Source organism: Pygocentrus nattereri, chromosome 18 (genome assembly GCF_015220715.1).
Source record: "Pygocentrus nattereri isolate fPygNat1 chromosome 18, fPygNat1.pri, whole genome shotgun sequence".
Classification (NCBI taxonomy): Eukaryota; Metazoa; Chordata; class Actinopteri; order Characiformes; family Serrasalmidae; genus Pygocentrus; species Pygocentrus nattereri.
In genome coordinates, this window is record NC_051228.1 from 997,501 (window position 1) to 1,012,027 (window position 14,527).

Here is a 14,527-nt window from a genome sequence, read left to right on the forward strand (position 1 = left end):
GATACACCTGCGTAAATGTTTATGAACGCTTATTCCAACAGGCGTCATTTGCTATGAAGGCTACATTTGCCCGTTTGGATCAAAGTTAGACGGCCTATTGAAAAAGGTATTCATAAACATTTATGTAGGCTTATGTCAGCTGTCATGGCAGTCTTATGTAGGTGTCATGTAGCCTTATGAACAGCACCCTGTATTAAGGTTTTACCCAGATCTCTATAAAATGACCGAGATGGGAGAATATAAAAACACTGGGCCTCGTTCTCCAAACGCTCGTGAGAAGAAATTTCTTCTTAAACCCGATCCACACAGTTCTGACGAGGACTCTGACTCTCCAGGGTTCTCTTAGGTGGGGTTTGTTCTCAGGTGAGAACAGAATCTCCACACACTCAAGAGCACCAAGGTGACAAGAGTTCTGCGCTTTAGGAACACGACATGAACCTGACGGAAACATTTACTCAGGACCTTCATCAAGAACACACTTAAGAGCAGACCTATTAGAATACTGGAGAACGGGGCCCCAGGGTTTTCTGGTTCTCTATAGAACCATTCTTTATTAAAGAACCCTGAAGGAACCACCTTTTTTCAGGGTTTTTTTGTGCTCTAAACATTTGTAGTTTGTTGTTGTACTTAGTTTATTAATAACAGCCTAAAAGTTATTCATTCATTCTATTTAGGTTTTAGTTCTGATTCATTTTATTTTATATGATTTAATTTATTGGTATTTATACAAACATTATTAGTGAGAATGATAACATTAATGATATACATTTAGTTGTTGTTATTATTATTATTATTGTTGTTGTTGTTGTTGTTGTTGTTATTTCTGATGACCCTGTGCTGACAGTGCTGCAGGGCCCCCCAGGGCCAGCAGGGCCACCTGGAGCAACTGGACCCCCGGGGCCTGCAGGAGAGCCAGGTCTAAGAGGGAACCCAGGCTCAGCAGGACCCCAAGGTCAAATCTGTTTGTTTACAATCACTGTTCCTCAGTTCTGTTTCAAACGAGCTGTGATTTAACATGGTGTGTTTATGTAATGGCCCCCCAGGAGAGAGAGGACCGCCTGGACCACCGGGTCGCTTCCCTTTCTCTGTTAGAGGAGACGTGTTCACACTGACCGCCAGACAGAATGGACAACGTGAGTGCTCACTCACTCACTCACTCACTCACTCACTCACTCACTCACACACACACACACACACACACACACACACACACACACACACACACACACACACACGTAAAGTGAAATAAGTGGGTCGGTCACGCTTGGCTCCTCCCACTCCCCCATGTGCTCGTGTTGTGTTTCGGTCTAGTCCACGTGCTTTTTGTTTTGATCCCAGTCCGGCCCCTTGTTTGGTGACTCCGCCCCTGGTTGTTCCCACCTGTGTTTCCACCTGTGTCTTGTGATCCCTCGTTAGCCCCCGTGTATTTAAGCCCTGTGTTGGTCTTTGTTCTGTTTGATGTGCTGGTTGTTTTATGTTTATGCTGTTTGGAGTTCTGTGTCCATTTTCGTCGTGTCTGTCCTGCTCTTCGGGTCGGCTATACGAACCTGGACCGTTTTGACCATGACCCTGGATTTGCCCATAATGAAAGTCGCTTGCCTCAGCACGTGTGTCCGCCTCGTCACTCCCCACTGTTACATGGTCCAGTCATTACTGTAGACCTAATCTGGAAATCTTTAAGGCCATTTACATGTCCAGTTACGTTTAGACCTAAAACATACTCGTAAATCTCAAAGGCAAGAAACCTTTGATCTTTGATGTTGAGTTATTCTGGGTGGTTTGGTGTGAAATGGATCAGACGTATTTACAGTGGTGGTGATAGGAACCAGGGGTCGCCTTGACTACTACACAGATATAGCCTTCTGAGTTTATATGGAATGTTGATGATGGAAAATAGTGGAAAATCTGAAATGATATTTATTATTTATTTATTAGTATACCTCTACCATGAATGGAGTTTAAACGTGGGTTTTAGACTTCTCTAAATTGTTGTTAAAACATTTGTGTGTGTGTGTGTGTGTGTGTGTGTGTGTGTGTGTGTGTGTGTGTGTGTGTGATATCATATAGACGATGATGGCTCCTTCTCAGATCGTTTTGGAGGCCGAGTGCTGTTCGGTCCCCCAGGACCATCTGGACCTGCAGGACCTCCAGGTGCAGCAGTGATACACACCTAACAATACTCAACTAAAGTCACATCCACACCTTCACACAGCGTGTCCTATTCTGTCACTGCACTCATGTAGTGTTTACAGCAGTGAGGAACGCTCAGAACATTGTAGGTGTTCAGAGAAGGTCTCTGAGGTTTCTGAGAATGGCTGTACTAAATAGAGTCATTGTCTGTGTTGTATTTAAATGATGTAAGTATTGTAGTAATATTATTTATTGTTAAGTTTTGGTCAGAAACAAAAGGGTTAAATTCTCCAGTCAGGATGGTTCTCTCTGTGGTATCCGGGTAGTTTCAGCTGAGCTGCTCTCCCATTGGTTAGGACTTCAGGAGCTGGAAAGAAGGCCTTACATGTTCGATTAAATTCCAACATAATTAGGAAGTGAACCAATCACATTCTGGCCATCTTCACTCTAGTCAGTCTGGAAGTTCTAGATACGTCACCGACTGTGAATACGAGCCGCAGTCTAAGCAGTGTTCCGGGTAGTTGTTAGGAATGTTAAACAGCGGCGGCGGCTCTGTGTCAGAACTCTTCACCGAGTCACTGTAACACTGATACACACAAGCTCAGATATCTGATAACGTCTGATCCAAACCTCAGATAAAACACTCAGAACATCTTCACAAGCTTCCAATGTCCGTGTTTAATCTAGAACAGCCAAAACACACCCACGTGCACCAGCGTTAGCTTAGCGCTAACATACCATTAGAAATCCCATAGGGGCGCTAGCAGAAAATAGCATTATTGTAGTAGTGACATTTATGGCCTGGAATGAAAGTCGAGCTCCAATAGTCACAGTTTGCTGCTGGTCTGTCAAAAGTTTGGGGACGCCTTGCCTTCTTTTGAAATTTGAATTTTCTCACTGTTTTACTTTTTACAAGTACAAAGGTTTCGTACAATCAATCACCCTGATCATTTATTGATCAATTACTGTAAGATAAAGTGACAGTGCGGTGCGGACAGTGTACGTAACGATTGTAACAACACAAGATGTTGTAATGAGGGTGTTTTAAAGCAATTCGGTCTCACTGTGGCCTCTTTTCTCCTTTAAACCCCCTTCAGGACCTGCGGGACCCCCAGGACGCCCTGGTTCTCCAGGACAAAAGGCAGGATACGTTCAACACTTAAAGTCACGTATTTAAAGAAATATTCCAACATTTTTCAATGGATTAATAATTAATGGGCCCATTAATGATGTCAGGGCAGTGTTCTCAATTTTGGACATCTCAATTCTTTGTTTTTGTGATGTCACAAACAAATACATTTAGTTTATAACAGTTTAGCCCCGCCCACTCACACTAAAGTTAATAGGGAGTGTTTCAGCATGGATGGCGTTGTGAGTGAGGCGCAGCCAATCAAAACTGAGCTCATTTACGTATAACAGCCTTAAAGAGAGGATGCAAAAAAAAAAAACTAAAAAGAGAACTGTTTTTGGTGTTGGTTTATAATAATAAGATAATAAATAATCAAATAAATACATAAATAAACAAAATAAACAATAATGAAAATAAAATTGTACATAATAAATAAAATGAAATAAAAATAAAATGAATCTTAATAAAAATAAAAAAAATAATAGTATTCAATTTTAATAAATTTATAGTAATAAGAATAAATTACAAGAAGGAGTCAGAGGAACTAGGAGGTGCGTATAGGATATGAGCTCTTAGTGGGGTTTTTGGTGTAGTTATCTGTGTAGGAAAGGAAAAGCATGCAGTGTTGATTTATTCTCTTCGTGCTGTAGGGGGCGTCAGGCTTCTCAGGACATCCAGGCCTTAAGGGCTCCAAGGGAGATGCTGGAAAACAGGTAAGAGCATCAGATAAACACACCATAAAGCTACATAAAACCCAGAAATCAATGATCAGACCTTTTGAATGTTATTGCTTATGATGTCATCTGACTGTGTGTTGTTTCTAGGGGCCTCCAGGGGGCGCTGGAAGGCCAGGCAGGCCGGTGAGTGGACACTGAGGACTCAAACTACATATCATCTTCATGTTCTCTGCTGCGTTTGTGTGTAACTTCATGATATTGTATGTGTTCATATGTTCAGGGCGGTCCTGGTCCGAAGGGCGACCCGGGTGAGACTAACTCAGAGGTGAGGGAATAAAAACAGCTTTATTTAGAGTCAGCATGCATTTCACAACAGCTGTCTCTGAAGAGAAGCTCACATCTGTGTTCTCACCGTGTTTGTGCCATCTGTGCATCTGTCCTGCAGGTGCAGCAGCTGAAGGTGGCGCTGAAGATCCTGGCTGAAAGGGTTCTGATCCTGGAGCACATGATTGGAGTGCACGGTCAGATATGAGCTGAGTTTGGGGTTTAGAGGGAACAGAGCTGGAGTGCTCTCTGTAGTGTTTGTACTCGGACTCGTATTGCTCTCAATGGTATTTGTGCTCTGACTCGTCTTGGACTCTATAGTATTTGTGCTCTGACTCGTCTTGGACTCTATAGTATTTGTGCTCTGACTCGTCTTGGACTCTATAGTATTTGTGCTCTGACTCGTCATGGACTCTATAGTATTTGTGCTCTGACTCGTCTTGGACTCTATAGTATTTGTGCTCTGACTCGTCTTGGACTCTATAGTATTTGTGCTCTGACTCGTCTTGGACTCTATAGTATTTGTGCTCTGACTCGTCTTGGACTCTATAGTATTTGTGCTCTGACTCGTCATGGACTCTATAGTATTTGTGCTCTGACTCGTCTTGGACTCTAGTATTTGTGCTCTGACTCGTCTTGGACTCTATAGTATTTGTGCTCTGACTCGTCATGGACTCTATAGTATTTGTGATCTGACTCGTCTTGGACTCTATAGTATTTGTGCTCTGACTCGTCATGGACTCTATAGTATTTGTGCTCTGACTCATCATGGACTCTATAGTATTTGTGCTCTGACTCGCCCTGTTCTCAATAGTATTTGGACTTTTAACACTACTTACATCTGATAGTATTTGTGCTCTGACTCGTCTTGTTCTGGAAAGTATTTGTAGTGAGTCCTCGCCTTGGTCTTGATAGTATTTGTGCTCTGACTCGTCTTGACTCGTCTTGGATTCAACAATATTTGTACTATATTTGTGACTCAAGTCTTCAGAACTACTTGAACTGATATTTGTGTGATTGTACTGAGGATGTGTGACACAACTCTTTTTCTGCTGTTTCTCGTTGCTTCTGCAGATTCTGATCTGGAGTCAGGCTCTGGAATCGACCTGTTCATAGTGCCCACTGTTAGAGCTACAACCGCTGAACAGGACGAGTCAACTTTAATCTCTAACAGTCACCAGTTCAGAGTGAAGATGGGGCAGTAAACGGCCATGGCCAGCAGGTGGCACCTCATCCCCTTAATCCACACTGAAAATGGGGCAAATCCAATAAAAGGACTTAGATCAGCTCAGTTATTGCTACATGTATGTAAACGAAGAGCTGGCTGCAGAAAGCCGGCTGTGATCTCTACCAAAGGGAATGTTACTAAGTACTGATTAATAGTGTGTCCAAACTTTCGCCTCGCCACAACGGCTATTGTAGCTTTTCTTTTTATGTTAATAAAACTGAGAGTAACTATGCCTCTTAAAATGTTCCGTATAAAATTGTTTATTAGAGAACTTGTTTCTTTCTTGTCACTCAAAAAATCAGTAAAATATGTCTTTTGTCGAGGAATGCCCAGAAATGTATTGCTAATTTCTTACATGATGAATTTCCATAAATTGCTCATTTTTTACACTTTACAGGCAGTTTTATATGGTGTGTTATACTGAAGATGTTCCTCAGTGACATTCCAGCTTTTTCAAAACTAAAAAGACTAACTATACCACACTACACTGATTAACGATCAACTTCAAAGTGTTTATTTTCTCCATGAGGGAATGAGTTCACAGTTCAATTAAATGAGTTGGAGTTTTGCATGATGGTCAAATTCAGTGTGAAAGCTTTTTATTTTCCTTATTTTTGTTTATTTCTGTTTTATTAGATTCTTAGATATACATTTTAAACCTGAATAAGGGCTTTGGCTTTTACCATCTGTTTATTATTTTCATTATCTGTGCTTGTATTGCTTATTCGTTATATTATTAGCTGTATTATTAATTCATTCATTGGCAACGGCCTCGCAACACCTTAGCAACCACCTGGAATAACATAGCAATTGTCTGGTAACACCTCAGCAACCATGTGGGATGCCATGGCAAAACCCTAGCAACACCTTAGCAACTACCTGGCATAATGTAGCAATAGCCTAGCAACACCTTAGCAACCACCTGGAATAACATAGCCAATCCCTTACAACGCTTTAGCAACCACCTGGGATAATATTCCAAAACTTTAGCAACAACCTGGGAAAACATAGCAAAACCCTAGCATCACCTTAGCAACTACCTGGCATAATATAGAAACAGCATAGCAACAACTTAGCAACCACCTGGGAAAACAGCAAAACCATAGCATCACCTTAGCAATCACCTGGGATTCCCCACAATGCTGATAATATAGCAACAGCCTAGCAACACCTTGGCAACCACCTGGGAAAACAGCAAAACCATAGCATCATCTTAGCAACCACCTGGGATTCCATAGCAACAGCCTAACAACATCTTAGCAACCACCTGGGGTACTGTAGCATCATTCTAACAACTACCTGGGATTTCATATCAGCAGCTTTGCTAAGCTAACTCAATTCAGGCCTCTGAATAAAGACTTATAGCCATACCTATGTAGCTATTATAAAATATAAATTATAAAATAAAATTAAATGTAAACATTTTTATTTTATAGTCGTTTGAATTGCTAATCCAGTGTGTTATTAGACCATATTTGGTTAAGACTTTAATATATAACAATAACATTAATGACGTTTCCATAACAATGTTATGTAAACATTATGCCTCAGTTCAGCTCACTCTGATTGGCTGAGAAAGTTTATTGTTATTTGTGATATAATTTTTTCCCCCACAATGCCGTTATCATTCTGCTGAGCACCGGTTACTAAGTAACTACTGCTCACTGTTGCTAAGGCTCCGTTCACATTTCCAGGCTGCAGTGGCTCAAATCCGATTTCCTGCCCTGATGTGACTCAGATCCGGTGTTTTCCGGTCTGTGTGGACACAAATCTGATCTTCTCAAATCCGACCTGAGCCGCTTTCATATGTGGTCCTAGATGGGATGCGTATCCGAGTCGTGGCCATGTGACCTTAATGTGACCCTCAGATCGGAATTCATGATCTTTTTTCCACTTGGCATGACCATCATTCAGTGTTACCACGGCAACAGCTCTGAACAGACATTAAAGCCTGTAAACGGTGGAAAAGCAGCTCATCTCACCTTTTCCTCCTTCGTCTGGCTCTAATAATGAAGCTGAGAGCTGATCAGAGTTAATGATCTTCTCAGCGAAGCGGAGCGGTGGGCAGCCCTATCCACGGCGCCCGGGGAGCACTTTGGGGTTGGGCGTCTTGCTCAAGGACACCTCAGTCATGGACTGTCAGCCGAGGGGATCGAACCAGCACCGCCCCATATAGAGTCGTTTTCTTTGCTAAAGAACCCCTGAGGAACCATTAGGAGTGTAGCTGTTCATTTCACATCGTTATTTTAACGTCATTATTAGCATTTTAAAAATGACAGATGGACAGAACTGGATTTTTTATATTTATTAACAACAGACAAATACAGGCGAGGGAATGGACATACAGATGGTCAGTAAACACAGGGGATTGTGGGAAACGGAGTTTTTACTCCTGCTCTTTGTCCTCTCCGTGAGTGATGACGTAGCAGAGGTTCTTGTAGTCCAGATTACCGGCCACGTCCAGAGGGAAGTTCGTAAACATCTGATTCACCTGGTCAGGCGGTTAGAAAAGAACGGTGGTTATTACCGGCGAGCTTATTAAAGCGGTAGTTGACTGATGGAGACTGTAGATGGTTCTACATAGCACCGTAAAGGGTTCTGCTATTGTTACAAGCTTGACATCGTAACAATAGCTGAACCTTTTCTGCTGCTATATAGAACCATTTTTTTTCAAAAGGTCACATAGAACATGCGTTACACGTTCTCTATCAGTCTGAAGAACCATTTCACCATGCAGAGAACCAGCCAAGCATCCAGATGGTTTTTAGTAAAGATAATGGTTCTATGTAGGAGTAACTGTTTCAGAAAGGGTTCTGCTGTCGGTACAGTCAAGCTTGTATGGAACCCTCTTTTTCGTGCATATACAGCACATCCTCCATCAGCCTGAAGAGCCTTTTCACTGTGCGTGTACTCGGTTCTTTGAGTGTTGGTGACTTTATACAGAACCATTGCCTGTCCTAAAGAACCCTCGAAGGACCCTGTTTTTAAGAGCTGAGTGTCAGTGCGTCTGTATGAGGGAAACAAACCTCCGCCTCCGTGAATTTATCTGCCTGAGACATGAGATGATATTTAATCCTGAAAGGAAATAAACAGAGAAGAGTTTTTATAACAACAGTAATAAAAACGTAAGGTAAACGTTCAGCAGCAGACTGGGCCTGAAAATGCGTCTGGACGATGATAAGTCATTAATATGTAGTGTGTCATGTTGATATAGCGTAATATAATAGTGTATTATATGATAGTAGTATGTAATATTAGATTCTATACGTAATAATTATACATTGCACAGTTTAATAAACGCTTAATAAAGCATGCACATTCATAACATTATACTAGAATATATTCTATTTAGTGTATATTTAATTCCATAATGTTGTTTGCATTATTTAGTATGTATTTATACTGTCTGATTATGCTGTAATTATACAGTAAAGTATTTAGTGTACAGTATTTAGAATTTCCGTTCTTATAAACTGAATTGCACCAATAAAGACAGAATCTCTATAGGCTTTAAGTAACGCTGCTGATGCTGCTGATCAGGCGCGGTTGTTTTTATGTTGATGGCCATGCTGTGGTCAGACGTTTGAATATGCAGATCAGACGACACTCACTCTTCTCCTTTAATGATGCCGGTGCCCTCGGGGTCGAAGATCTTAAAGGCGTTCAGGATGTTCTCCTCAGGGTCCGTTCCTTCCAGAGGGCAGAGGGAGATCAGAGGTTAAGCAGTGAGTTATGGATCACATGCTCGTAAAGCTGCTTCGTGAGTGTCTCCACAGCCACAGTGCTGGTGTGGTCAGCGTGTCGGTGCTGGGGTGGTGCGGTCAGCGTGTCGGTGCTGGGGTGGTGCGGTCAGCGTGTCGGTGCTGGGGTGGTGCGGTCAGCGTGTCGGTGCTGGGGTGGTGTGGTCAGCGTGTCGGTGCTGGGGTGGTGCGGTCAGCGTGTCGGTGCTGGGGTGGTGCGGTCAGTGTGTCGGTGCTGGGGTGGTGTGGTCAGCGTGTCGGTGCTGGGGTGGTGCGGTCAGTGTGTCGGTGCTGGGGTGGTGCGGTCAGTGTGTCGGTGCTGGGGTGGTGCGGTCAGTGTGTCGGTGCTGCTGTTCGGACTCTGTTTTTACCTTTGAGTTTCTCTCCGAACATGCTGAGGAAGATGGTGAAGTTGATGGGTCCAGGAGCTTCCTTCAGCATCTCGTCCAGCTCGTCATTACCCACGTTCAGACGCCCTGACACACACACACACACACACACACACACACACACACACTCACAGTGTCAGTGCAAGATCAGCTGCCCTGCTGTGTTCATTACTACTCATTTAATGACCGCCATCCTCATTCACTCGGTTCTAGAATTTCCTCCTTAATCATATGGTTCTAGAGCGCCCTTCTCATTTGCTCGGTTCTAGAATATTACCCTCAGTCGCATGGTTCTAGAGCATCCTCCGTATTCAGTTGGTTCTAGAATATTCTCCTCAACCAGACAGTTCTAGAGTACCCTCCTCATTCACTCTGATCTAGAATATTCTCCTTGATCACACAGTTCTAGAGCGCCCACCACATTCACTCGGTTCTAGAATGTTCTCCTCATGCACTCAGTTCTAGAGTATTCTCCTCATTCACACAGTACAATTCTCATTCACATGGTGCTAGAACGTTCTCCTCATTCACAAGGTTCTAGAATTTTCTACCCTTTTACTCTGTTCTGGAATGTTTCTGTTGTAGAATGTTACTGCCCTAGAATGTTCTGCCCAGATTCTAGAACACATTCTAGAACAATCTGAAAGGGTAGAACATTTTAAGACAGCAGCTTTCTAGAACAGTGTGAATTGGAGAGAACATTCAAAAGCAGTACCATTTCAGAACAGCACCAGCAGGGAGAACATTGTTGAATAACATTCTCAAACGGTATCAGTACAGGGAGAACACTGTTCTGGAATGTCACTGTTCTGGAATGTTGTCTCTGTTCTCAGGGTTCTGGAACGCTGTCCGGGTCATGCTGCTTGGTTTGGTTTGTGAGTGGTGTTTCTGACTGTCGAGCTGTGTGAGGATGTGAGGATGTGAGGATGTGAGGATGTGAGGATGTGAGGGTGATTAGAGGCTCAGTCTCGCACTAAACTGTAACGTGAGACTGATCTCAGTGTTTATCTGAGCTAAAGAGATAAACACCCTCATGCAGGAACACTGCGGACCACCGGCGTCAGACCACCTGAGAACCACAACGGTCCTCTCTCTCTCTCTCTCTCTCTCTCTCTCTCTCTCTCTCTCTCTCTCTCTCTCTCTCACTGTCTCTCTCTCTCTCTCTCTCCCTCTCTCTCTCTCTCTCTCTCCCTCTCTCCCTCTCTCCCTCTCTCTCTCTCTCTCTCTCTCTCTCTCTCTCTCTCTCTATCTCTCTCTCTCTCTCTCTCTCTCTCTCACTGTCTCTCTCTCTCCCTCTCTCTCCCTCTCTCTCTCTCTCTCTCACTGTCTCTCTCTCTCCCTCTCTCTCCCTCTCTCTCCCTCTCTCTCTCTCTCTCCCTCTCTCTCTCTCTCTCTCTGTCTCTCTCTCTCTCTCTCTCTCTCTCTCTCTCTCTCTCTCACTGTCTCTTTCTCACTGTCTCTCTCTCTCTCTCTCTCACTGTCTCTCTCTCACTGTCTCTCTCTCTCTCTCTCTCTCTCTCTCTCTCTCTCTCTCTGTCTCTCTCTCTCTCTCTCTCTCTCTCTCTCTCTCTCTCTCTCTCTCTCTCTCACTGTCTCTCTCTCTCTTTCTCTCTCTCTCTCTCTCTCTCTCTCTCTCTCTCTCTCTCTCTCTCTCTCTCTCTCTCTTACCCAGAGCAGCGAATGTGTCTCTCAGGTCGTTTTTGTCGATGAAGCCGTCTCTGTTCTGGTCCATGATGGTGAAAGCCTGAAAATGTGGAAAACGTCAGCAAAAGCAAAACAACGTACCAGTCAACTTTAACAGCCTGTTAGCCTGAGAGTGTGAAGTCGTAGGACCTTCGTGGAGGTTAGGGAAGCGGCCCTGTGACCAGAGGGTCGCCGGTTCGATTCCCAGAGGCAACAGTCCATGACTGAGGTGCCCTTGAGCAAGACACCTAACCCCCACTGGTTAAATGATGCAGCTGTTACATGCTGAGGCCTGAGGCACTAGAATGTGACGGCTGTGTCATTTAAGGTGGACTGGAAAATTCAAGTAAGAAGCCAGTTTTAGGCTCATAGTTCCTGTGCAGATGCTTTAAGGAGTTCCACTGCAGTTCTGTACGCTCCTCACTACTTAAGTAGGCTTTTAACTGCTAAAGCTTTTCCTCATTTAAATTTTTAAACTCATTTACAACCTCGTACTGTACAGAGAGCAAAGCCTCTAGAACCTCATCCACTCTAGGTTCCTGTACATTCTTACAGGCAGACAAAATAAAGTCCATTTGAACTTCTCACCTCTTTGAACTCCTGGATCTGAGACTGCTCGAACATGCTGAACACGTTGGAGCTCGCCGCTTCCTTCTTCTTGGCTTTCTTGGGGGCCTGCGATTCAGAATCAGCAGCGATTCAGAATTCATGTTTACAGGATTCATTTTCATGCCTGTCAGTATGAGTCGTCTTCGTTTTCTTGGCATTTCAGCTCTGATTTTGTGTGAATGAACAAAATAAATGGAAATATGACGCCAGCGTTGGTCTGTCAATCTGCATTTGCGCTATGAACTCAAACAAATAGGCTTTATAAGTTAGGCTAGAAATGAATCAATTAATATGAATCAATTCATTTGATTCATTTTAAAGGGTTACAACTCTTACTTTCATTATAATACTGACATTTCTTTAGTTTTAATGGACTTTCTTCCTTGGCATCATTAAGCCCAGTCTTAGTCCACATTGCATTAGCAGTGTTGGCTAAATGTTTTAGTTCAGGTTTAGGCTTAATCTGAATTTAGGTTTAATTCCGCTTTGGCCTTCACATTCACAGCACTAATGAAGCTAATTCTAGTGTTTTTTTATCCCCCAAAAGTGCAAAACAGTTCCTAATGATGTATTTCAGCACTAAAATAAGTGCTGTAAACTGCTAGAAGTGCAACAAATTAAAAAAAAAAAGTACAAAACAGTGCAAAAAATGCTACAAAGTGCAAGCAAATACTTAAAGTAAAAAAGTGCTTAGATAAAAGAATGAGAAAAGTGCTAAAAGTACTAAAAAGTGCTGATAAAAGTACTAAAAAAAGTCCCAACAAGTGCTAATAAAGTACTGAAAACTACTAAAATTGTGCTAAAAAAATGTAACAAAGTGCTAATGCTGTACTAAAAATGTACAAAAAACTACAGAAAAGTACTAAAAGTACTGATAAAAGTACTAAAAAGTGCTAAACATCAGTCTGTCGCTCTAAAACGTGACGTGAATGTCATCACATTCAGCATCCCAGTGTCCCTCAGTGAGTCTCAGCTGTAGAGGTGGACTGTAGATGGAGGCCTACCATCGTTCTGGAGGTCCTGGTTCTCTTCTGGTGCACAGGCGGCTGAGGAGGCACCGAGATGTCGTCTCCCGGTGGTTTTATACTGGCATGACCACCATCTGTTCTATGTTTAGACAAAGCAGGAGGAACAACACAAGCATGCCGGCCTTATAGAGCACACGCACTGCCCTCGGCTATTGTAGTGGACAGATGCTAGGTGAGCGGGTCAGGGTGTGAAGGCTCTGCTATCTTAAGACCGTCCACGCGTTTACAGGGGACAGCAGGGAGCGCAGTGGGCTTCACACGTCAATGACAAAGAATCAGAACTGAGGGAACCGTTCAGTAGTTGAAGTGGTCGATCCGCTGAAACACAGCCGTGACATTCACCAACTAGTGATTTGTTTCACTTTCCCCTCCGTTTTCAGCACTTTAAGGATGATATCTAGAACCTAGAGCGGGTTAAAATCCTTGGAAAACTAAATAAACAGTGAGCTTCATTTCTGTAGACGTGCTTTGGTGAAATTACTTACCAACTGTATAAAGACATAAAGACATGAGCCCAATAGCTTTATTAACCGCCACGTCACGCGTTTACATGATTAAATTATACATTATTAAAGCTAACCTAATTACTTCACCCTATACATGCTACCTTAAATATGATCTGATACCATCATATTTCAGCCCAGCACCAGATAACAGTCTATCATTCAGTACCAGCCCATATGAAAAACTGATACATGGCAATGTATAGATTTCCCTTATATCCAGCTTGTCCCTGCTGTCCAGACCAAACCTTTGTTTTTGAATAATCTGAAAAGGCCTGTTGTTCTTTACATTGTGTGTAAATTCCATGATGAATGGACCAAAAGAAACGGCTCAAATGACTTGGAAAGACGTTCGGTTCCATTGACTTGCATTAAAAGTAGAGAAGGTTCTTCTCCTGTAAAGTCGCCGTTTTGGAGATACGAGGTTTTCTTCTGACAGCAGCGCTATAGTAGTCATATATGGATTTGTATGAGGCATAAATTTCAGCCATTTAACACTTTGTACAAACATATATGAGTCCAATCTGTTACTTAGCTTTATTCATATATGGATGGTATATATTACTCATGTATGCCAGCTTCATGTTATATAACATAAGGTATTTATGGATCTTCTTTATTTCTTGCACACACTTCCCAATGATGCAAAAATTAGTAAACAACCTCACAACCAAGCTCAAAAAGTCACAATAAAATCTGTTAAACGTGAAATTAACGATTTGTTCACTGACACGTTTAAATAATTTAATATAGAAAAACTATTAATAATTATACTGATAACGATCACTGTACTGGGATAGAGTCAACCACATATGTAAGATTAAGCATATATGTGCACATATGGGCAGTCGTGGGCTGGAGGTCAGGGAACCAGCCTCGTGACTGGAAGGTCGCCGGTTCGATTCCCAGCGCTGACAGTCCATGACTGAGGTGTCCTTGAGCAAGACACCTAACCCCCAACTGCTCCCCGGGTGCTACGGATAGGGCTGCCCACCGCTCCGGGCAAGCGTGCTCACTGCCCCCTAGTCTAACCCCTAATCTGAAAGAGGGGTTAGATGGCACGCTGGAGAGGGAAGCGTAAGATGTT

At 42.9% G+C, this 14,527-nt stretch overlaps 2 protein-coding genes across 2 annotated transcripts in view; one reads left to right on the forward strand and one right to left on the reverse strand.

Moving 5' to 3' along the window:
• The window catches only part of LOC108413923 (collagen alpha-1(XXVI) chain), a 22,519-nt gene extending 16,460 nt beyond the window's left edge, over nt 1-6,059 (forward strand). Inside the window, exons 6-14 of the mRNA XM_037547613.1 lie at nt 845-952; nt 1,044-1,133; nt 2,068-2,151; nt 3,228-3,271; nt 3,910-3,972; nt 4,084-4,119; nt 4,217-4,261; nt 4,382-4,457; nt 5,335-6,059. Coding sequence (XP_037403510.1) covers nt 845-952; nt 1,044-1,133; nt 2,068-2,151; nt 3,228-3,271; nt 3,910-3,972; nt 4,084-4,119; nt 4,217-4,261; nt 4,382-4,457; nt 5,335-5,465 — 677 coding nt within the window. The 3' untranslated portion in view covers nt 5,466-6,059. The remainder of the gene's footprint in view (nt 1-844; nt 953-1,043; nt 1,134-2,067; nt 2,152-3,227; nt 3,272-3,909; nt 3,973-4,083; nt 4,120-4,216; nt 4,262-4,381; nt 4,458-5,334) is intronic.
• A 1,719-nt stretch (nt 6,060-7,778) lies between these two features.
• myl10 (myosin, light chain 10, regulatory) lies at nt 7,779-12,994 on the reverse strand. Its single transcript, XM_017686638.1, has 7 exons — nt 12,914-12,994; nt 11,889-11,975; nt 11,286-11,361; nt 9,600-9,704; nt 9,100-9,178; nt 8,515-8,563; nt 7,779-7,979 (listed from the first exon to the last, which is right to left on the reverse strand). The coding sequence occupies exons 1-7, from the start codon at nt 12,914-12,916 to the stop codon at nt 7,875-7,877; spliced, it is 504 nt and encodes a 167-aa protein (XP_017542127.1). The 5' UTR covers nt 12,917-12,994; the 3' UTR covers nt 7,779-7,874.
• Nucleotides 12,995-14,527: the final 1,533 nt, after the last annotated feature.